A 25,000-nucleotide genomic window follows, 5' to 3' on the forward strand; every position below is an offset into this window, starting at 1 on the left:
TAAATGATGTCCCGTTAGTTTTTCGGACACTTGTCTAAAAATTTCTCCATTACATGCGTTGACACAGATTAAGGCAATAATGCAAGAAAGGCAGAGGCCATGTAAACAGCATACTGTGATTATATGAATGCAATTGAAGTTGAAGTAAAAAATAACTGCAGGAACGTGGAGAACTGTGTTGAACTGTGGTCAGGTTGTCATGGCGTTATGTGGAGGTGGAGGTGGAGGTGGAGGAGAAGTGCAGTCTGTCCTGGGTTGGACCAAGATGGCGGCAGCAGGAGTCGACACACTTCAGGAGTTTGGAAGAGACAGAGTTTTATGTTGCAGGACAGCATGCAACGTTTTCTTTGTTGGGTGAATTTGCGAGATGTGTGAATTGGGCAGTGAAGTGTCCGTCCGGCTGGTTCAGCGATAGAACGACGCTCCGTCCGTAGAGCCGAATGGACAAGATCAGTGTGAACGGCAGGTGAGAAGTGGCCAATCACAGAAGACAATAGCTGATGTGGCCGCGTGCAACGAGAGAACGACACGCATTCGGGTCAAAATGAATCATTTTTCCAGCCAAAATTAGTCACACCTCTTACTCAGAACACAACATGTCTTGCAGCTGCATTGCATTCTGGTCTATTTCCTGCTCATGTGGGTGGAGAAATTGGTCTCTCTCTTCTTCTACGATGGATTTCTCCCTGTATGATTGTTGAACGTCTCTCGGTGCAAAATGGCGGCTCTAGAAAGAAGCCCTCGCTCTTTGATTCTGAGGGACTGACACCAAAAACCTGACGTTTACCGCTGATGTTTTAGATCACAGGAATAAGAAAAAGAAACCACCAAACAACAAGATAAACCCGAAATACAAGATACAGCTGATTTTGAAGTGTTTTAGGATTAGGATTTTCCCCTTCATTGTGAACCCTAGCTGTGTGTGTTTGCAGTGGATGAGCAGCGTTTGGTTCGTGGCTCAGCAGCTGGAGGAAGGTGCGGTGGAGCTGCACTCTGCCTCACCTTTGTTTAGAGACACAGAGGGGCTCTGTCCCGCACAATGGGACCGGGAGACCAGCATGTGGTGTGGTGTGTGTGTGTGTGTGTGTGTGTGTGTGTGTGTGTGTGGGAGGGGCAGTGCTTGCAGCCACACCCAGGCTGATTGGCTGAGGCCACACCTCAGTGTGGAATCCACTGGAGCTGGGTCACATGTCAGCCCCCCCCCCCCCCCCCCCCCCCCCCCTCCCCCAACACTACAGCTCAGTCTCTGTTTCTCTGTTCAGTATCACAAACCATTTTGAACACAGAGTACAATACATGTACTGCTAATACTACTGCTATTGCTGCTTCTACTAGTACTACTACTACTGCTAGGCCTACTACTATTACTACTACTGGTACTACTATTACTGCTACTACTAATGTTGTTACTACTGCTACTAGTACCACCACTACCACTATTTCAACTGATACTACTACTTCTACTACTGCTACTACTGCTACTATTACTATTACTACATCTACTACTACTACTACTACAACTACTACTAGTACTGCTACTACTACTATTGCTATCAAAATACCTATTACTATGACTACTACTACTTCCACTTCAACTACTACTTCTGCACAACTTCCACTGCTACTACTTCTAGTACTACTTCAGCAACAACTACTATAACTACTACTACAGCTACTGTTTCTACAACTACAACCACCACTACAATTACAATACAATTTCCATACATTGAAATGATCGTATAACAAAATCCAAACATGGTTACAAAAAAATGTTTTTAAAATATTTTTCATAATACCGCTAACTTTGGAGTACCCCTTAAAATGGCTATTTTCTGTTGTCCCACCTTGTTGACCGCCATTTTGCATATCAAATAAAACAACTAAAATATGTCTAAAGTCTTGTTTCTTTTGTATGGTTTGGTTGATATATGTGTCATTTAATGATCAAAACCTTGTTTTGCATTTTTAATTTATTATAAATAATATTAATTATGCACTTAAGTTGTGTCCCACAACATACGCACAACCCTGTTACCGAAGCCTATTTACCCTGCAAAAGGAAGAGGAAAGCCAGTAAGTCACATGATAAACAGGAAATTGCATCATCACCACCCTTGCTAACACCATGGCCAAAAGACAGGTCAGTCCCTTCTTGTATCTTTGATATTTTCTTAGTAATTTCAGCATTTACTGACTTCGTTCAGCTTAACAGCTCAACACTGTTACCAAGATAATAGACATGAAGAATTTTAATTCAAAAAATTTCTTTGTTTTTTTCAAAACTGTCTTGGTCATGAACTTAACAGTGACATGCGGTTCCAAAACTAGCATCCATTACTGAGAAATAGCTAACTTTAGCCTGGATTTGCAACCCTGTTACCTGCAACCCTGTTACCACCTTGTCAGTAACAGGGTTGTACATTCAGCATTCCCCTAAAGGACATAATCTCTATAAAGACATAATAGTGGATATTATAAGTATGTTTTAGTAACTGAATTGAACTGTATTAATCTATAGTATCCATAGATTTTTATGTGTTTACGCTACTGCTGTCACCATACACAGAGAGCTGAGACGTACAGTATGGTTCCCTCAGACTCTTTATCCCTCCTGGTTCCCTCAGAGTCTTTATCCCTCTTTCTCAGACTTACAATAGCCCAATCCATATACAGCTTGCCTTATTAAAGAAGGGTTAGGGTTAGAGCTAGAGTTAGGATTGAAGGTTAGTGAGAGTTTGAGTGTAAAGGCCCTGACACACCAGGCCGACGGTCGGCCGTCGGCAATGTCGGTCCGTCGGTAAGCATCGGTGTCCCTAGTTTTTGCGGTGTGTCCCGCACCGTCGGCACTAGTCGGACCCTGTCGGCGGCTTTTCGGCCGATTGAGCGTGTCGAATCGGCGTCGGAGCCCGTCGGTGAGAGAGATCACTCTGATTGGTAGTTCGTTGTTTTGCCTCTGGTTGATTGGACTGATAAATTCCTTCAACATGTGGAACTGAACAGGAAAGAGCCGAGCGAAATTTTTAAAATCGGAGGTTTCATCGGAGGCGACGCAACAGTCGGCCTTCGTCGCCGCTGGTTCTTTGACGTCGGTTTGGTGTGTCAGGGCCTTAAAGGGGCACTCGAGAGACTACCCTCCCTACAGTGCAGTACCAAGTGGGGCTAAAAGTTAGAATTCTGGGGGCGCTATAACTCCTAAAACCAATCAAGGAGTGCCCCTTTAAAGTGTAGTTAACATTAGAATTTATGGCATTATTCAGTTTTATTGGTCTTTAACTACGGCATTAGTATCAGATCTCTATAAATATTTACAAATGTTAATGTCAGTACAATACAAATGTCAATTTTGATCAAGATTTTATTTATCAAAATTCCTCTAGTCTTGGATTTTCATTCATAACTTTTATATAATAACCTATTGTGAAAACCTGTAAAAATGACAAGCAAAAGTAAACTATTTACTCAACCCTGTTACCCAGTTTTCAACCCTGTTACTTTACAGTTTTTATGAAAATAACCTTAAATAATGTTTTTGACTCCGTTATGTTTGAGGTGTTATAACTTCAATACTTTAAATGATTCCATACAAAAATATATGTGAGCAAACAGCTAGGAATTAATACTGAAATGGAAAAAAAGGATATGCGTCTGTTATGATGATGGACAAATTGTGTTACAAAAGTTGCTTTTCCTCATGTAATTTAAATCTAATCAGAAATTCCATGAGTTTACACGTAATAGGACTTTTACTTTACTCGATGATGATGAATTTATTTGAAGCAAGGTCTTAAATGATACTCATTCAGGTTCCTCATTATTGGTAACAGGGTTGAACCAAACGCAGAGCATGCCATATAAAACATCTCATAAATAATGTATATTTACAGGCTGAGCTGGCAAAATTCAGTTTCTGGTGCTTTAATATATCTACTTTTCATATACATAGCAGAAAATACAATCAAAGTAAGTAATTTTTTGAAGACTGTTGATGCCTAAATTGTACTCCAATGGTGGAATGACCAAGTTATTACTGAAGCTACTACTGAAGCTGCTACATCTACTCCAGCAAAAGTACAGGAGTTTGTGTTGGTGTCCGCTGAAGCAGAAACATGTGAAACATACATACAGTCGACTGTGCTGTGCGTTAAAAACTAAACGCTGTGTGTCTGTGTGTGTTTGACCAGTGTGATGCAGAGGGAAGTGTGAGCGTCTCGGCGCTCGATGAGGAACTTGGTTGTGTATTGGAGCGTCTGTTTGTTCAGAGAGAGAGAGAGAGAGAGAGAGAGAGAGAGAGAGAGAGAGAGAGAGAGAGAGAGAGAGAGAGAGTGAGAGAGAGAGGAGAGAGAGAGAGAGAGAGAGAGAGAGAGGAGGAGAGAGAGAGAGAGAGAGAGAGAGAAGAGAGAGAGAGAGAGAGAGAGAGTGAGAGAGAGAGAGGAGAGAGAGAGAGAGAGAGAGAGAGAGAAGGTGCGATCCTAGCACTTCTTCTTTTATTTCTTTAAGGTGAGGTCACACTGGACGATTTTAACGCTGATTATCATGTAGTGTGACCGGGTTCAAGACTTCAGACTCAAGACTGAGAAGATTTCTTTCAATCGTGTGTGATTTCGATTTTATTTTTATTTGAAGAAACACAGCCACAGCAGGAGCATAAAAGCCATTTTCAGGCGATTTTTTGGAATCGCCATCTTAAAAAAAAAATCACATTGAAATCACATTGAAATGCCAGGTGTAACCACATAATCAAACCAAGACTGAAATCTGAGAGAGATCTGGCCACAGCCAATGGGAGCTCAGCTTGAAGGGAGAAGAGAAAGAGAATGAACCGGAAGAGAACAACTTCCACTATCAGCTCACAGAGATAGTTTACATCAGCGGAGATTCCCAACTCCACTCGCTCCACTCTTCATACGCTGCTGCACAATTTTATTTAGACGATTTAAAGTGTGAGAGAAAGGAAATGTAAGAGAAAGAAACAGAAAGAAGGAGTGTATTGCAGTACTAGGACTCCGTGTGTGTGTGTGTGTGTGTGTGTGTGTGTGTGTGTGTCGCTCTCTCCGCCTTGGCACTCCCCACACCCCTCTCTCTCTCTCTCTCTCTCTCTCTCTCTCTCTCTCTCTCTCTCTCTCTCTCTCTCTCTCGGCTTCCAGAAAAGGGTGTGTCCGCCTGCCTGCCGCTGAAAGGGAGGGAGGGGTCAGTTCACGGCTACTCCTCCCTGCTCTCTCTCTCTCTCTCTCTCTCTCTCTCTCTCTGTTATTTCTCTTTTGCTCTCATTCCCTCACTGGCAGCTTCAGGATTAGGCCTTTGTCTCTCTGTCTCCTCTCTCTCTCTCTCTCTTTGCCTTTTCCTTTTCTATCTCTTTCAAACATTGTGTGTTTTTTAAACAGGCAGGTTTTTGTGTGTGTGTGGGTTTTTTTTTTTTTTTTTTTTTGGGTCCGTTTAGCCGGCTTTGAGAGCAGAGGTAACGCTTCCTGTCTTGGTTTTTTTTCCCTCCCAAACTCTCTCTTTCCTCTCCTCTCTTACCTGTCCTCTTCCTCTTCCTCCTATCTCTCCTGCCCCCTTTCTCTTTCCTCCTCCTTTCACATGGTCTCACATTTGGAGGCCATTTCCTTTCCTCTCTCCTCTTCCTTCCTTCTCTCCCTCCCCCCCCCCCCCTCCCTTTATTCTCCATTCCTTCTTGCTTCAAATCCCTTAACAAATCCTCTTGCTGCTCCCTCTCCCCCTGGCCTGGAAGTTTTGGCATTTTTTAACCTCCCTCTCTCTCTCTCTCTCTCTCTCTCCTCTTTTCTCCCCACCCCCCCTTTCTCCTCAACTACCCCCCTTGTCACCTCCTCCTCCCCCCTTCTCTCTTTCCCCACCTTCAACTCTTCTTCTTCTTCTTCTCTTCCCCACCGTCTCTCCCTCCTCCTCCCCTCCATCTCTCTCCCTGTTCCTCCTCTCACCTCCTGTTCTTCTTCTTCTTCTTCTCTCCTCAGTGCCAGTCGACTCCTAAGCAGAAGAAGAGTGCTAGCGGTGTTGCCGGCGCCCAGAAGAAGCAGAGGAGCCCGGCCAGGCAGAGCGCCGTGACCCAACAACAACAACAACAACAACAACAACAACAACAACAGCCGCCGCCGCCATCATCGTCACCACCGCCGCCGCCCGCAGCCCAGGAAGAGGAGGAGGAGGAGCCGGCGACCAGGCCTCGGCCGCCGCAGGAGGAGGAGGAGGAAGGAGGCGAGGAGGAGCGGGAGGAGGTGGCGACGAAGTCCGTGGAGGAGGAGGAAGAGGAGGAGGAGGAGGAGGAGGAGGAGGAGAAGAAGAAGCAGGACGAGACAGACATGCCCTCCGTACAGATCAAACCGGAGCCGGAGGAGATGGAGTGCACGGTGAGGAACAGGAGGTGGAGGGAGGTGCGGGAGGGGGTTGGGGAGGTATGGAGGGATGGAGCAAACGTTTCATAGATGAAGAAGAAGCAGCAGGAGTGACGGACAGATGGATGGAGAGAGGCATGGCAGTCAGCTGGGTGTGGGAAGGCGTGGCGCTTCCCATGCTTCAACCTCAGAGAGTCCAGATTTGATCTTGTAGTTTCATCCGTAGAACAGATGGCAAGAAACGGCAGAAATGTATTTGGAAGCCATGTTTAAAAAACTAGAGTTCAGTCAGAGAGCGCAGGCCTCCGAACACATCACTCCTCTCTTCAGTTTTAACTTGAATTGATTTCTTGACCCCGCAAACAGACCTTTAGGGTTTGGAATCAAGTCTCCATCTCTGTTAATTTAATAGCTAAAAACGTCTAATGGCAGAAATCCCGGATCCTGATCACCACCGAAATCGAATCAGTTGTTCCTTGGCTCAAGGCCGACCTGTCCACCAAATTTCATGGAAATCCATTAATATATTTTTAAGATATCCTGCTGACAGACAGACAGACAGACAGATAAACAAGGCAAAAACATAGTGGAGGCAAAAAACACCAAGGCGAGCCAGCAAACATTTTTACCTTGAATAAATGTTGATATGACGGTTTGCGCCAAACCTTGAAAAACACGTAAACACATCTCCAAAATGAAAGTTGAGAAATCTGTAGTCGTCCAGAGCTGCTGCCTGCATTGTTTTGTGAAATCAGGACTTAAATATCCTTCTGATATCAGTTCAAAACAGTTTCCAAAGCTGTGATTTTGCGATACTATCAGATTGTGAAAACGTTGGTGTTGAACTTGGCCTCCTCCTGCATGTTGCCGTCCCTCCTGGGGAGCGTTCAGGACCAAGGTGTCCTCTAAGCTGTGTGTTTGGTGACCTGCGTCCCATCATTAATCACACTGACACAGTAATAATGTCTAGTCAGTCATCAGTCATCGCTGCACTTTGTCCGCAGAAATATAGCGGAATTAAGCGGGATGTTTTGGTGGTAAATGATATTAGATGGAGGGACTTGGTGGGTGGGTGGGTGGGTGGTGCGCAGATTGAGGGATGAATGGATGATGGATGGATAGATGGAGTGGAGGAACTGCGAGAGCAAAGCTGATGGAGGGATGACTGGAGAGATGGATAGAGGGGTGGGTGAACAGAGGGGAGTGGAGATGGATGGATAAGTTGATGATGGTCAGGGGAGTGGATGGGTGGAGGAGGGAGAGCGGCGGGTGTTTGGGTGGAGCAGCAGCTGGAGAGAGGGAACTGAGCTTTGGTTTTCTTGCGATGTTTAAAGCGGTAATCCACAAGGTCACCTGTCAATCAAACAGTGTGGGGGCGGAGCTTGGATTTCCTGTTGATGCAGTTTGAGTTTCTCTTTTCTCTGTCTGCTCAGCCATGGTGGCTGTCGCTGCTCATGCTCACTACCCCAGTTCTTCTTCTTCTGTTTATTCCAAACAAACCCGGGAACGTAAAACGCATCACTTCCTGTGCGGCAGAGGATTTTTCCCAGGAAAGAGCGACCAGACACCGGCTGTGGAGAAGATTTATGAACTGGATATAGGTTCTTTAGTTTCAGGGCTAAAGAAGCCGGCTTGTGACAGGAAGGATGCCAGTTCTATTGTAGAAACCGCCTTACCTTCCTCTGTGGTTGTACTGGGAAGGTGTGAATGAATATAACTGTGAATGTGAAGCAGGGCGGCGCTGAGAAAAATGATGCCGGGAGAGCGAAGGAGCAGAAAGAGGAGGTGAGGCTGGAGGGAGATGGAGAGAGGACGGATTGATGGAAAGACGTAGAGAGAGAGAGCAGTGAAACACACTTTACCAAACAAACATCCAATTGCTCCGACACGTTAATGTGCGTTGACATTTACAATTTGCATTTTAAGCGGCATAAAAGCCGACCCTTTTATCTGCAGTGACGTTCAGAGAGCGTGACGGCAGAATAAGCTTCAGTTCTAAGATCAACAACATGACGAGCAACAAATAGATGAGGGAGGTCAAGGGTCAAAGCGCCCTGATAATACACTGTGTGAATCATTTTGAGTTAAAAAGGCTCCTCTTCAAGTCAAACCAGGGTTTTGTTTTTCTCAGGATCAAACTATTTTGGTCCAGCTGCAAATAAATGAAGCTAATTCTGAGCATAGAGTTTACGATTTACACAGACTTGGCGAGTTTCTCTCAAAAAGGGCAGCACCTAGATTTGTCAAAGGTGGAATGACACGGACCCCTCTTTTTTTTTGACATAAAACTTTTTTTGGACATACAGTTTTTTGGGACACGTCTCCCAGGAATAGGACGACACAAGTATGGCAGAAATTATGAGATTCTGTTTTGATTATTTGAGGAACAAACAATTTTACTGCACTTTTTTGCATCTTATATCAACACTAAGGCCATTTTCAACTACAGCACACAATCGAAATGAAACATTGAAAAACAATAAATGTTATGTCTACTAATAATATTAATTGTGGAAACTACAGTTGTCATGTGCGATTATCCGTGCTGAATGGTGCAGTCTGACCCTGTGGATCATGTCCAGGCAAGAAAACGATCTTCCCTGCAGTTTTCTAATGAGTAAAAAACGAGGTGTGAATGTTTTTCCAGTGGCACTGGGTGAGATGGCAGAAGGTGCGGACTTCAGTAGCTGGTTGGTGGAACACCTTTGACATTTCTGCCTCCACTATTATGTTGATAAGTAGGTCGGTATAGCCTATTATAACCAGAGAGAGAAGAGAGTATATACCATAAAGGGTGTGGACAGTAATGATAAGGTGAGGCTTGTTGGCGTCACAGGCATGCTGCAGCACCCATTGCCCCACCCTTCATACTGGGTGGGTGTGGAGCGCCGGGGAGGAAGGAGGGAAGGGTGTGGATGGTGGAGAAAAGGAATATGAAGGGAGGGAGGGAGGGAGGAAGAGAGAGTGCAAAGAGGTGAAAGAGAGGGAGAAGTGAAGGTAGGGAGAGAAAAAGAAATGAGAGGAGCGTGGAGAGAGGAGCGATGGGGAAAGACTGCAGGAAGAGATAGAGAGAGGAGAGAGGAAAGGCAGGGAGAGCTACACGGGGAAGGCCGGGGCGAGAGAGATAAAGGAGGAGGTAGAGAGAGAGAGACGGAGGTGGAGAGGGTGTGGACGGTTAGATAAGACAGGGAAGGCTCTGCAGTGGATTAATGTTACCGTCCATTTTGTCCTCCTCGTGGCTTTCTGTGTTTTTTTTTTCCTGTAATTCTGGCCCAGTTTGCTCAGTATAGCCAACAACAAGGGGACAGCGTGAGGTTTTAGCAGACTGAGGCTAGCTGTTCCCCTTGGTTTCAATGAGGAATGCTAACAATGCTAACAGGCCATTTTAGGGAAACCGCAGGGCGGATGGAGAAACTTTGTCAATGTGGCCGACGTCTTGGTAAAGAAAAATATATTCAAAAGGGAATACATCAAGTTTTTTGGGAGATTGTCTCATTGGTTATCTGTTAAGTGATAAGAACACAGACACCAAAATCATCCATGTGTCCCCGGTGGACCGTTCACTCTGCTGCTCCATGCTAACACTTTAGCATCCACTGTGTTGAGTGATAGTAGGCGACTAGCATTATGCAAAGTAAGAAGACTGACTGTTGAGTAATAACAAGTTGTTTGCGGTTTCATTATAAGTCCTGTAGATTCATAAAAAAACAAAAAAACAAAACATGAAATGTAATTAATTCAATATAACTGATGTTACCAGGTTTATTTTTGGAACTATTTCAGATGAGCAACCACGTATTCATCCGCTGCGCAGTGATTTTTAAGCTGTACACAGTCAGTCATCGCCCGCAATAGCTTGGAATAGATTAATTTCACTTTTTCAACCGCTAGACGTTGAGTGAATGGTTTAGTGAAAGAATGAAAGTATGAGGATGACTGTTTTGGTTGGAGGTTTCACTCTTCCTGCTGCGGTTATCACCCCACCTACAGTAATGACTGGTCTGCCGCTCGATACTAAATCATATCTAATAGCAGAAATCTTCTCAGACTGTGTCCACATCTCATCAGATTCGGGTCTGCGGTCTGTCAGCAAACTGAAACGGTCTGGACTGGTCAGTTTGTAGTGCCAGCAGACCCTGGATGGCCCGGTAGCCTTGGGAGAATTAGGGGGTAAATCTGCTCTGCTGTCATGTAAAAAAACCTTGTAACTCCAAAGCTTTCATTATTTTAATACTTGAGTTGAATGTTTACTGGCTCTTCACATGCTGAGGCCCAGGAACCCCGCTATGAACCCATTGTATGATATCAAAAATCTGTAGTTATCCGTCAGAAAACGAGGCAGATTTTCCTCTCGGCACATTCAGTTTGTGACTGTATGTGAGAATGGGGGCTAGGCATGACTTTCCAGAATCAGACGAACCCCATTAGCAGGGTGTGGTGTGTGTGTTTGGGAGGGCAGATAGGAGGAGAAGGCACATGGAAGGAAGGAAACCAACTCTTTCTCTTTTTTTTTCCGACTTCCCCCTGATATTCACAAACCACTTTCGCTATTCAGCTCAATTTTTTTTTTTTAGACGAGAAATTGCCCTGAAATCGCACGGATAACGGTTGGGCGCCTTCCACAGCGGCGTACAGCCAAAATGTAGAAGCATTTTGGCAGGTGTCGAGCTCCCAGGTCACGTGATCAGGTCAAGTCAAGTCAAGTTTGTTTATGTAAGTGCTTTGACGAACAGGACTGACACAAAGAATAAAAAGAGAATAACAAAAAACAGTAACAACACGTTCAGTACACACTCCCAAGAAATGGGGCCTGAACTTGTGTGTGTGTGTGTGTGTGTGTGTGTGAGTGGATATGAGAGAGAAGTAAGTGCATACAGGGAAGTAAACAAAGATAAAGGAATGGGCGGTAACTGTCTGAAATTAACCCGGTGCCTCACCTGCCGGAGGCTGGTTTGGTAAAAACCTTTAACCTGCCAAGAGAAAGAGTCAAAGAGTTCGACTAATATCTATTTGTTTTCAACTTCTTTGCCAGGTCCACCTTGTAAAAAAGATCTTGTATCTCAATGAGGCTTTCCTGGTTAAATAATGATTAAATAAGTCGAGAATTATCATTTTTTGGAGACATAAATCACGCTTCCAGTTTTCATTAATTTGCTATTTCGTGTACAGAATCAGGGAGCGTGTAAAATATTCAGTAAAGAGACGAAAGAAGATTTAGAGTTTTGATTTAAAACTCTGATTTTAAACTCACTTGACTTGATACACTGGATCTTCGTTTGTCTTGGTCTTCATTGTTTCATTTTGCTGCCTCACCCCACATGTTGTCACATGGGATTAAAGTTAATTTTCAACTAATGTCAGGCTAGTTTTCCATCCAGGTAGCCGAGGAACAGAAGTTTACATGTAACCGCTTTGTGTAGAGCAGCGTAACAACAGCCAATCAGGAGCCTGTTTGATACAGGGCCATTGTTTTTGCTTCGATTTGATTGGCTCACAGACAGTGAGTGTACGGTGGCCAGTAGGGACAAAGTTTGTGCACATGCGAAGATCAAACACTGTATATCACCGAGGCGTTCAAATGTTATCTTCTCAAAAGTTACATATTTTAGTGGTTTTTGTCTCTTGTTGTTGATGTTGTGACGCTACTCAGTATCAGAAATGGGATTTTTCAAACTTTTTCAGAGTTTCAGGTTTGATTCGACGCACAGTTCCACTTCCATCCCAGGTGTTTAGCTGAAGCTCTTCTCTAGTTGTTCAGATTGTTTCTGACTCGTCCCGATCGCATCTTTGAGTCAGCTGAGGCGTCTGTCACGGAGGCAACAGAAGTGATATCTGCTGGTGGAGGAGCATGGAGCAGAGCGGCAGCAGGAGGCGGTTTGAAGAACACTTCTCTCACTATTTATATCTGATAATACAAACCGTCGCCTCACTGTCTGTTCGCAGATGATGTAGTCACTTTTTATAGTCTAAGAAAACCTTTTTGTGTTTACAACGGGAGCAAGCATGTGTTAAATTGTATTATAAAAGTGAACAGTACAATCTTCAGGATTCCAGTGATATATTGCATATTAATTTGTACTGATCGTCTTGGTTAACTGTTTTTTTCTGCTGAATAGAAGTGAATTGACTGCCACAGACGGTACACAGAAGCCCCTTTCAGAACCTGTAAAAGTGCCGTTTCCTTTTTTTCGGTAAAGGTGGCAGTTTGTGTTGTTCACACAAGACAATCCTTTCCGCTTTTTTTAACGTAATGCCATTCACACAATACTAGCAAAACCCGTTAAATTCCTCTGTTGTCATTTCCCGGAAATTAGGTTTAACCGGCGGAGTCTCTGCAGTTTGAAAACACGGCGGGCTGATCTCTCCCAGGATCTCTCTCTCATTTCACCGTCTGTCCAATTCCACATTTGCGTCAAAAAAAGTAAAGCTGCAGCTCGTTGCCTGGTGGTCTGCGGTCGGACAACAGAGCGTCCCGAACGTTGTGCCGCTCCGTCGTTAAAGTCGCGGCAGCGTTCACACAGACGGTCGATACAGAACTTTACTAGTAACGTTACAACGTTACAATCTTGAGCGATGAAACTGGCAGAACTGATTTACTGGCATTTATGGAACAGGCTGCATGTGTGAGCAAGAGGGGGGCTGGAGTGTAATGTCAAGCTGAAGCTATGGGTGGTGGAGAATTGTGTGTGTGTGTGTGTGTGTGTATGGTTTTGGTTTTATGAAGGGGTTCAAAGAGCGTCCCGTACCCAGAAGGTCACAGGTTTGACCCCACAACAGCCGCTGTATCCGTCACGATTAAAAAGCTTTAAATTTAAAAAAGAAATCTTGTATCTGAGAGAAAAAGCAGAATTATCTCAGCAGCTGTGTGTGTTCACATGAGGCTGTAAGGGTTTGTGTGTGTGTTTGTGTGTGTGTGTGTGTGTGTGTGTGTGTGTGTGGGGGGGGGGGGGGGGGGGGGTCCCAGCAGAGCCCCGTGTGTGTGTGTGTATGTGTGTGTGTGTGTGTGTGGTGTGGTTTGGGTTAGTGTAGGGTGGGGGCTGGGTGGAGCAGCGTTGCGTAAGAGATCATTAAGCAGAGGGTGTGTGTGTGTGTGTGCGTGTGTGTGTGTGTGTGTGCTGACCACACCTCTGAGGCTGCCTCCAACACAGAGCAGTGGAGTTTCCTGTCCAGAGATAAGAGCCTGAGGAAGCAGATTCTACTGGTGTTTATTCTGCTGTGGGCTCATAAACACACGTTTCACTTCCTGCTTCTGCTACATTTTAACATCAATAAATCATCACCACATTCATTTTGAGACATTGGTATATTTACCAATTTGTCTAATATAACAAGACCGTCCCAACAAGATTGCCGGCCTCTACTGGCCTCTACTCTGCAACTTTACTGCAGTTCCACTGTTCTGTGCAGTTAAACTTCATGTTAGCTTCCCTGCTCTGAATGCATATTGACTGCTGAGGCCTCTTATCCTCCTTCTTTCTCTTCAAAACAAGCGGAAACATCCTCTTTGCGACAGGAAGCAGCAGGGTATTATGGGAAATGTAGTCTTCATTTTGAGAAACCTTTGAAATTCAATTCCAGGAAGCACTGACAGGGTCTTAAGAAGTCTTACATTTGCCTCTCTGAAGCCCTGCTGAGCGTTCACAGTGTAATCCAGTCGCACTGGGAGCTGCCCAGTACGAACACACTGCTGTACTGGTGTCTGCTGTGGTGTCCGGTCCGACTCAGTTAATATCAAGTATCTGCCGATACCGAGTCCCGAGCCAATATTTATTTATTTATTTAGTTTTAAACAATTAAACGGCTGCATACTACAAGCATCACTGTGATGGATCTGAAACCAGTGAAACCAGACCAAGCGAGGGAAGATCAGGCTTAATAACCTGCTCAGTTACATAACTGCATTATGAATGAATAGCCTGCAGTGTGGTTGCATTTCTTTTATCTTTAATAGTCTGTCATTATTATTATGTTCAAAAATGACAGTGTAAGTAAATACCTTTCCATTACAGCAACACGCCGCCTGTGTTTACTGCCAGACCGGCCTGCCTGTAGATCCAATCAAGACTGTTTTTACATCTTCTCTGGCAGTTTCAGAAGTCTGCTGTGCATTACTGGCAGCTTTAAGTAGAGCTTCCACTGCCTTAGTGTGCTTTCAAACCAAAAAAAAAACCAAACAAAAAACATAAACTAAACTACCTGTATTCCTATAGTCGGGGATAGTCAATCGATATATAAGCCTTGATCGGGTCTGATCGGGTCTTCCCCAGCTCGGTGCCTTGCTCCTGGGCAGCGGGGCAGTCCGCTGTCGTCGGTCGATCAAAGTGAAGAAGAAGAAGGAGGAGAGAAGGAAACAGAGAGAGGAGAGGAGATTATTAGCTAGTGGACATGGTTGGTTGGTTCATACTAGTGGTGTGTGTGTGTGTGTGTGTGTGAGGACAGGGTCAAAGGTTATTCTGTGGCCTTGTTATGGCCTTCCAGCAACTCTCTCTCTCTCTCTCTGTCTCTCTCTCTCTCCCAGAACAAACACACACACACTTTTTTTCATCTCTCTCTCTCTCTTTAGCGCTCTCTCTCTCATTCTTCCCTTACTTTCTCTCTCTTTAGCTCTCTCTCTCTCTCTCTCTCTCTCTCTCTCTCTCTCTCTCCCCCTCTCTCTCGCCCCTAATAGGATATGTCGAGGGAGGCTCTGCTTCCGCTCGCTCGTCTCCATGGCAACCAGAGCTCTGGCGGGAGTTGCCGAAAAGACTGTGCAGCCGGACCCCTCCCCCTCCTCACTCCTCCTCTTCCTCCTCCACCTTTCCAACACTCCCCCACCCCTCCACACACACACACACACACACATACACACACACACACCTCCCCCTCACACACTCTCTCTCTCTCTCTCTCTCTTTCACTCTCTCCCTGCCCCCTCCCCTCTGCCTCACTCTCTTTCTAACTCACCGCTTCAGCCAAAGGCACACACACACACACACACACACACACACACACACACACACTCTGAATACCTGCCAGCAAAACACAGTGAAAAGCCCTGTAATCTCTCTCTCTCTCTCTGTCTTATACACGAGGGCGCACAAACACGGATATACATACACACGCACACACACACACACACAGACACGCACACACACTCACATAGACACACACACACAAACAGTTACACACACAATGAGGCCTCAGTGTATGTGTGTGTGTCACTGATGTATGCACATAAACAAGTCACTTGTCCTCCAGCAAACAGGAGCACTCATGCACAAAGACAGGCCACATACACACACACACGCACACACACACACACACACACACACCCTACCACTGCCTGTGGGTGTGTGTGTGTGTGTGTGTGTTTGCATGAGAGAGGGAGGTTAGAGGCCTATTTATTGTGCTTTTGCCAGGAGGGCATTGCTAGCATGAGTGTGAGTTGGTGAGTGTGTGAGTACTTCTGTGTGTTTTTCAATGTGTGTGTGTGTGTGTGTGTGTGTGTGTGTGTGTGTGTGTGTGCATATGTTGCCCCTGTGTATGGTGAAGCATTGAAACCACTCAAAGGGCAGCGCATTCACAATTTCGGGATGCAGCATCTCTCTCTCTCTCTCTGTCTCCCCCCCCCTCTCTGTCTCCCCCCCCTCTCTCTCTCTCTCTCCCTCTCTCTCCCTCTCTCTCTCTCTCCCTCTCTCTCCCTCTCTCTCCCTCTCTCTCTCTCTCTCTACTCCTATCCACAGAGAGAGAGAGACACAGAGGAATAAATAGAGATAGAAAGATAGTGAGGGTGGTGTTAGTGTGGGAAAACGACCAATGCAGTGCCAAAATGCATGGGTGCAGTCACCCCCCCCCCCCCCAAATATCTCCTCTTCTGGTGCAGAATGATGATGTCATCGCTGGCAGCCTGTTCGTCTAGCGTGGAGCGTACAGGAAGTGCAGCCAGCATCACTGATGGGGAAGAGACAGTTTTTATTTTCAGCGCCGCTTCCATGATAAACCGCAGCTTGGTCCGGCAACATCAGTGGCATTCTGGGTATGAGAGTCCCAAGAGCCTGTGGTCAGCTCAGCCAATCAGAAGTGATGTAACAGAAAGCATATAGTCAGCTCCACCAATCAGAAGTGATGCAACAAAAAGCCTGTAGTCAGCTCCATCAATCAGAAGTGATGTAACACTAAGTCTAAAGTCAGCTCAGCCAATCAGAGGTGATGTAACAGAAAGCATATAGTCAGCTCCACCAATCAGAAGTGATGCAACAAAAAGCCTGTAGTCAGCTCCACCAATCAGAAGTGATGTAACACTAAGTCAGCTCAGCCAATCAGAAGTGATGTAACAGAAAGCCTGTAGTCAGCTCCACCAATCAGAAGTGTAATTTCCCCCAGAAGTGTAATTGTTGTAATATTTTGGCATGAAAATGGTCAGATTTAAATATGCAGAATATTGGCACTAAGTGGCGCGAAGTATCAGTTATCAGCAGCTTCAATACAAAAACATCGGTGTTGGTATTGGCATCAAAAACCTGTATCAGTCGAACCCCAGTAGGAACGTGCTTCTAATGTTTCGTACAGTCTGTGTGTGTCTATTTTATGAGCAAAAAATAGTTACCATTGTCGATCTATATCTCTAAAATACAGAGAATCCCGTCTGTAAACGTGTCATCTTTCTGCATTCTCTTTTTTTTGTGCACTTTGAAAAGCTCCATTGTTTGTGTGTTTTGCTTTCAGTCATTTTATAAGAGTTGTTTTTTTTGTCAAATGGCGGACGGCTCGGTTTGAAGCGCAGCCCGTGTGTTGAGGCTGCTGACGCTGCTGAAGGGTTCAGCGTCAGGACAAGATGTTTGCCTTTTTAAAAAAAAGAATGAAGGTGATGACTGCGGAAGAATGGATGGATCAGTAGAGTCTAGTAGCCGGTCTTTACTGGATTAAACAGAAAGGTTAAAGTTTCTCCGCCCTGCTCCACCCTCAGCTGCAGGTCACACGGGGAGAAACTCCACCCGAAAGCAGAATTTACTCTCTGTTGCCGTCGAGAAATCAACCGGAAACCTCGCAACTACTTACTTGTATTTTTTTTGCCTTTTTTAAAGGTGTTTTAAGGACTTGCTTCATGACCGCGGCGCCGATGAAAAGCGTTCAGAGCCTCTTGTGTCACTTCAAAGAACGCTTTGTTATCAATCTGAAAATAAGTCGGCTTTTCTCAATCCCTGAAAAGCTGACTATTTGGAAATTGAAGGTTTTTTTTTTAAAAAATCTGTCAGCGATGATATTTTATTCACAGAGAGCCTTTAGAGTGACTTTAAAGTGTAACATCAACAAAGAAAAAGAAACTGGAATCTTTGAGTGAACAGTGAGGCTGAGGAAACTCACTGTGCGCTTTGTTATCAGTCTGAAGAAAGGTTTGAATTCCTGAAAAGTTTTTGGAGATATTCTGTACAGCAGAGGAGCAAAGTGTCTGTTTTTCATGAGTTTTGTGGAGCTGCAGTGACCTCTGACCTATTTTGAGGCAAAATGACACCATGTGTGTTATTAATGGTCAGTAATCTGCAGGTGTCAGTGATGCTGCTGGTTCAGATCTCCCACCTTCAGTGAGCTGTAGAGGCGTCACATTAGATGAGAGTCAAGCGACTCGTCTCAGTTCCAGCCTGCAGTGCGTTCAGGCATTAAAGGAACATTCCACTGAACTGCAGTTTTTGCTCATTTCCTGCATTCCCCTTTCTGTCTTACATCACTGTAGATCGTTTTCCATTTTTGCTTACGTTATGAGATATTTGCTATTTTTCCCTCGCCTTAAATCAATGTTATCTAAATATTGCGAGTTACTCCCAGTAAAGAAGAGGACACCAATTTTAAGCAGTAAATGTGTAAAATCTAGTATAGCTGAAGGAAGCGTCTGGCTTTGGTTTGTCTGTTGGTTTGACTGGGCCGTGATTGACAGGAGGCGGGGCCTAACGTAACCACAGAGAGCATTGGCTATGAGTGTCTCTCTCCACCTGCATGTATAACCCACAGCTGAATGCAACAAGTTCAGGCCCGTTCTCTGGGGGTTGCTGAAAGGCATTCTGGGAAACGTAGGAAAATTAGTAACTGCAGTAGAAGTAGACGAGGCAAGTTGAGGGAAAGTGGGTTCACCGAAAAAGTCAGTTACAACATCACAGAGTGGTGATATTTAACAGTTTAAGGATCTGAGGGAGGATTTTTCCTTTAAGTGTGGAAACCGAAACCTTAATTAAAACTCGGTTAGAGTTTTCCTTCAAGGGTTCGAGTCGGGCCGTCCTGTGTGGGCGGGCGGGACAGAGACAAACAAGTTTCTAAAGCACCGAGGGAACTTTGGCAACTCCTATTAGGCAACATTAGGCAGACAGTCGGCATTACATTGTATAACAGATACAGTGAGGCATGCTGGGATTAGGCTGCACTGCTGTATGTGTGCATACATGTAGAGAGAGGGAGACTTACCCTGGATTCTAGGGTGGGGGCAGTTGGTGTTTCACTGGGTGGGTCAGACTTAAGGGGTGGAGCTGTGTGTGTGTGTGTGTGTGTGTGTGTGTGTGCGTGCAGGGCAGGGCTGCATGGTTTGTGGTTAATATCTCTCCCAGCTGTTGTTTTTGCTCTCTGTCTTTATTTTATCGTTCGTATCATCCTCACTGTCTTCGCTCCAACCTCCCAGTCCTGGGCGCACACACACACACACACACACACACACACACACATAGAGAACATGCTTGCGTACACACACATGCACATACACATTCAGTGCACTTGTACAGTACATGTAAACCTAAAAAGCACAGTCACGTAGCGTTGATTAAAGGGGAAGTTGTTAATCCCCCCCCCCCACACACACACACACTTGCTGAGTGTGTGTGTGTGTGTGTGTGTGTGTGAGACAAAGAAAATCAATGTCAAAGGTGCCTCTCTCTCCCTCTCTCTCTCCCTTCTTTCCTTCTATCCTTCTGTCCTTTCCCTTCTCTCCTGCTTTACCCCTCCCTTCCTCCATCCCCTCCCTCTTTCTCACACACACACACACACACACACACACACACACAGTCACCGTATTGTTTGTCTCACCTTGCCACCTATTGATTTCTCTCTGTAGAGAAGAAAAGCACAGTGACACAGGGACGTAAAGCTTATTGGACTCGATGGAGTCCAGTGTGTTGTTTCTGCAGTGTGTGTCCACAGCGCAGCGGCTTCCAGCCACGTTTCGCTTCAGTTCGGTTCATTACCGGGCCGGTGGACGGGTAACGGGACGGTTTTAGGGTTTTTATACTGCACAAGCCAGTATGGGTACAGAGGAGTACTGGTGCCAGAGTTGTAGTCGAGTCACCATACATCCGGGTCCGAGTCGAGCCTTTAGTCACCACTGATCGAGTCCAAGTTCGAGTCATTTGTGTTCGAGTCCAAATTTGAGTCTCCAAGTGTCATATTAGCAAAAAAAATCTGATAATCTGACAATTCAGCATCTGGCAATTCTCAGGATTCATCAACAATAATGAAGACATAGTATCCAAAATAGAATTATTGTAGTTCTATTCTAAATAAATCATCCTTCCGGAACCCACAAGGTGACACACAGCAGCTAATGGAGTTTCTCTAATGCATGAACATACAGTAGGTCAAAGGTCCGGGACTCCAGTCCTACATGTCTGACTGGTAGTACACCAGTAAAACCTGTAGTACCTGTAAAAGGCTGAATATGGGTACAACAAGGTACTAATACTGGACCAGATACTGCACTAAACCCATAGAAGACCCAGTATGGATAAGCTACAGGAAGGTACTGGTGCTGTACCAGTATTTCCCGTACATAGGCCTGAAAGATTTGTTCCCGTCCAGTAAGATTATTTTAAGATGTTTTTTTTTTTAAATTTTAATCTCAAGTTTTGTGGTTTTTGTTTGGGGAATTCATGCCTTTACTTCCTCATATATATCTTACTTTACTGGCAAGGAATATCCCTAGTATGTTTGAGTTATTTAGTTATTTATAACGGAGATGTGTAAAACTGCCCGACATGAGTGCAGTGCAAAGACTCGCAAACACCATACCCATAGTAGACCCGGTCTGGGTACGGCGGGGTACTGATGTGGTATCTTAGCCATAGTAGACCCAGTCTGGGTACGGCGGGGTACTGATGTGGTATCTTAACCATAGTAGACCCAGTCTGGGTACGGCGGGGTACTGATGTGGTATCTTGGCTATAGTAGACCCAGTCTGGGTACGGCGGGGTACTGATGTGGTATCTTAGCCATAGTAGACCCAGTCTGGGTACGGCGGGGTACTGATGTGGTATCTTGGCTATAGTAGACCCAGTCTGGGTACGGCGGGGTACTGATGTGGTATCGTAGCCATAGTAGACCCAGTCTGGGTACGGCGGGGTACTGATGTGGTATCTTGGCTATAGTAGACCCAGTCTGGGTACAGCAGGGTACTGATGTGGTATCTTGGCTATAGTAGACCCAGTCTGGGTACAGCAGGGTACTGATGTGGTATCTTGGCTATAGTAGACCCAGTCTGGGTACAGCAGGGTACTGATGTGGTATCTTGGCTATAGTAGACCCAGTCTGGGTACAGCGGGGTACTGGTGTGGTATCTTAGCTATAGTAGACCCAGTCTGGGTACAGGTGGAAATATTACAAAATATGACTCTCTTCCTCTGGCTCTCTCACCGCAGCAGTCACTCAGCAGCGGAGCTACTACCCAATTCCATTCAAGTTGTAGATCACATGAATTAATTGCAAGGCGAAGACTGGGTGACCCATTTTATGGCTTAGAAGTGTGTGTGTGTGTGTGTGTGTGTGTGTGTGTGTGTGTGTGCTCTCTAGCTAGCTCGGCTGCAGAACATGAGGAGTGCAGCGAGGGGTTTTCATGTTGCACTCGTAGCATTTCAAGACGTTTGGAGCTGAACTGTCTCACGCCGCTGGTAGATTGTTTCAGAGAGAGTTCCCTTGTTTTTTGGTCACATGCCGTTGTTGAATAAGTAATAATAAGTAACGCAGACTCTCAGCTGACTCACAGTGTTTTGTGAATACGTTCTGTTACACGACGGGTAAAACTACTTTGGGTCTGTCTGACATTTTTAAAGACTTGTCAAGTTCAATTTTCAATCCCTTTCTGTATGAAACCATCTCAGCAGAAAGCAGCAGGTCGCCTCGGTACAGTTTGACCAGGTGTTAAGTCTCTGGGTTGATTTTTAAAGCAAGATGAGCAGGGAAGCTTTCACCTGGCGAGAGGCTGATGAGTTGACGGTAAAACGCCTGTAATTAATAGATTACTTCTTTAAAACAAAAGATTTCCTGAGTGAAATAAACATGAAAATAGCAAATTTTGTCGCTGAATTCCCAGGAACTGCGGCTCTGTGGGGGAAGACGCTCCTCCAAACACATCGTGAGGTGTCGTTTCTTTTTTTTAACAGTGTCTCAAAAGCGGGTCCAAACCACATCAGTCGCTTTAGTCTGGTTTTATTGGTCCATTATAGACCAGCAGTCTGCACCAGAAGACTGTTAAACCTGAGCCTGAGGCCGCTTTCTGCTTCATGTCCCGAGTCTGCTCATCAAAAACCAAGAAGAAATGATTTGAGTTGTGTGTGAGAGTCGAGCCGAGTTCCTCCTCCCTCCGCCGGGCGACGACCTGCTGCACTTCCCCCTGTTCTCTTTATCTCTCCTCATGTTAGGAAGTCTCTCTCTCTCCCTCTCGCTCTCTCTCTCTCTCTCTCCCTCTCTCTCTCTCTCTCTCTCTCCCCCTCTCTCTGATCACAGCGGTCCAGAGGGTTTTTCTTCTTCTTCCTTCTTTTGGACTCCAGCCTTTCAATCTCTTCTTATGGGGATTTTACAAAGTGTTGCGGGTTTTAATCTGAGCCAGCGTGAAAGACAGGAGATGAGAGAGGAGAGGGGGGGGAGAACAGAAAAGAGAAAAATAAAGAAGAGGAGAGAAGAGAAGAAGAGAGGAGAGGCGATGAAAGAGGAGAGGAGGGCAAAGGAAAGGAAGGAAGTGGAGACAAGAAAGGAAAAAAGAAAGATGAAGAAGAGAGGGAAGGACAGGAGAACAGAAGAGGGGAGATGCGAGGAAAGAGAGGAGAGGAAAGGGAAGTAGGAGAGGGGAAAGGAAAGTAGAGAGGAGGAAAGAAGAAAAGAGTAGGGGAGAGGAGAAAAGAGGGAAGGAAAATGAATAGGAGAGGAGAGCAAAGGGAGGGAAGATGAGAGGAAAGAAGGAGAGAAAAGAGGAGAAGAGGGGAGAGGAAATGAAAACATGAAGAAGAGAGGAAAGGAAAGAAGAAGAGAAGAGGGGAGAGCGAGTTGGGAGCGATGAAGTGAAGGAGAGGGTGAGGTGGAAGGGTGTGGCCGAGTAAAAGAGAGAGAGAAGAAGAGGGAGTGATGAAAGGAGGGAAAGGGGGGCAAGGTGAAAGGGGCATGGTCGGAGAGAGAGAGAGAGAGAGAGAGAGAGAGGAGCGAGGGATGAAGTGATGGAAAGATGAATGGAGAGGGAGGGGAGGGGAAGGGAGTTGGTGGGTGGGGAACGAACGAGCGGAAAAAAGGAGTCAGCTGATAGCTCCAGTTTCCATGGCAACGCTAGGCCTTTCCCACCCACCCACTCTCTCTCTTTCTCTCTCTCTCTCTCTCATCTCTCTCTTCCTCCCTCGCCCACTCCCTCACTCTCTTTCACACTTCATTTTCTTTTCTTTTTTTTTCTTTTTTTCAAGGCTGTCTCTCTCTAATCACGTTACGGCCCTCCCTCCTCTTCCTCTCTGATCTTCCTCCTTTCCTTTCTTTTCGTTTCCTCTCCTCCTCTCCTCTGCTCTCTCCTCTCCTCTCCTATCCTCTCCTCCTTTCACCTTTCCTTCTCCTCCTCTCTTTTCCTCTTCTCTCTTCTCCTCTCCTCTCCTTTCCTCCCCTTCTCTTCTCCTCTACTCTCTCCTCTCCTCTCCTCCCCTCCTCTCCCCTCCTCTCCTCCTAACTGTATCATGTCCTTAAAATCCCCCTATCCTAGTCAAATCCAGGTGTGTGTGTGTGTGTGTGTGTGTGTGTGTGTGTGTGTGTTACTGTAGTGGCCAGACTCAATACACACTAATGCAAATCTGATGCGGGCAAAAGTGCAGTTTAGTGAGCGAATCACTTCAGTTTCAGTTTCCCAAACTCTCCTTGTTGGTGTTGTGGTCGGATCACTGAAGAAAAAAACAGAATTGAATGTTAGTCTGGAAATCTAATTGATTCGTGTCTTTAATGTTGTTTCTTTGCCTTGTGATGAGGTGAGAGTTTACCCTCCTTTTTATTTCTCTCTCTTTTTATTGATCCGGTCAGAGCTCAGCCTGCAGCTGAACTGTTTCCACCCAGAGCTGAACTCTCTCTCTCTCTGTCTCTCTCTCCCTCTCTGTCTCTCTCTGTCTCTCTCTCTCTCTCTCTCTCTCTCTCTCTCTCTCTCTCTCTCCCTCTCTCATTTCATTTCTTCTGTCTCTCTATCATTTCTCCTCATTTCTCTTTCACTCTCTCTCCGTCTCTGTTGGCCTCTTTCTTCTCTCTTTTGCTCTCTCTCTGTACCAGTCTCTCTCTCCCTCCGTCCAGCCCTTCTCTCTCTCTCTCTCTCTCTCTCTCTCTCTCTCTCTCACTCCTTCTCTCCCTCTCCCCCCCCCCCCCTCTCAAGGTCCCACACAGCAGCCATTGTTCCCTGTTTTTCGAGCTGGATTGCAGCTGAGCCTGTGGAAGCGACCGGCTCCCGCTTCCACAAAGGAGGCTAAGAAAAGCGAGGCTTAATATCAGAAAGCCCGACTCCAGTTAACCCAACACATCGATCCGGGATTAAGCGGCTCCACAAAGCCGACTCCGCTTCCAGCCGACGCAATCAGTCTAATTCGAGCCTCGGTTTTGAACAATCAAGATAATTGCGCGTTCGCGGCTTTAAAAAGCTGCGATGTGGAGCGCGGGTCACGTGGATCCACAGTGGGAACGAGAGAGAGGTGTACAGCGGCAGAGGCTCGGCAGATTGTACGACGGGTGAAAAGTATTCACAGTGCTGACGTCGGATCAGCCGTGGCGGCCATATTGTTGACATCAGTGACAGTCATGTGACAGCAAACCTTTGACACGACAAAATTTGTTTCCCATTAAAAAAAAAAAAAAAAAATTCCCCTGGCAGCGTCTTCGCCTGGATCTCACACCAGAGAAGAAACAAAAACAAAATCATTTCAGTTCCTCAAACAGTAAAACGGAGCGTCCATCTTGCTCCGTTCATCTCCTTCCATTGCATTTGTGCCACCTCAGCTTTTTTTTTTTTTTTTGCAGTGTCACTGAACTAGGGTTACAAAATTGTTTTACTCCACAGTTTCAGGATGTCAGTCTGTGTTTCAGTGGAGAGTTTTAGTGTCCCATGATGGTCTAAATGCTGTTTCAGAGGCTTTTAAACCCTGACAAGAAGAAGATTTTGGGTGATACACTGAGTCCTTGGAATTTTTTGGTATGAAAACGGTAAAATAAATCTACAGAATATCAGAGCAAAGTATCAGCTATCCACAACTCTAATCTGAATCAATCAGAATCAGGATCAGCCATCAAAAACCCATGTTGGTCGAACCTTCCTACACAGGATACAAGGGTTAGACGGAAATACCAGTTTTCCCTATCTGATATATTGGCCCAATATTGTCCTTTCAATAAAAACCATCTGTTTGCCAGTCAGCGTCGCCCAC

The 25,000-nt window shown here is 45.5% G+C and overlaps 1 protein-coding gene across 2 annotated transcripts in view; it reads left to right on the top strand.

Annotated features, from left to right (window-relative positions):
* Positions 1-25,000, top strand: part of klf8 (Kruppel like factor 8) — a 58,037-nt gene that overhangs the window by 19,851 nt on the left and 13,186 nt on the right. For both annotated transcript variants that reach the window (XM_071914081.2, XM_071914083.2), the window contains exon 2: positions 5,970-6,362. In XM_071914081.2, the coding sequence (XP_071770182.2) occupies positions 5,970-6,362 (393 nt within the window). The remainder of the gene's footprint in view (positions 1-5,969; positions 6,363-25,000) is intronic.

Source organism: Centroberyx gerrardi, chromosome 11, assembly GCF_048128805.1.
Source record: "Centroberyx gerrardi isolate f3 chromosome 11, fCenGer3.hap1.cur.20231027, whole genome shotgun sequence".
Classification (NCBI taxonomy): Eukaryota; Metazoa; Chordata; class Actinopteri; order Beryciformes; family Berycidae; genus Centroberyx; species Centroberyx gerrardi.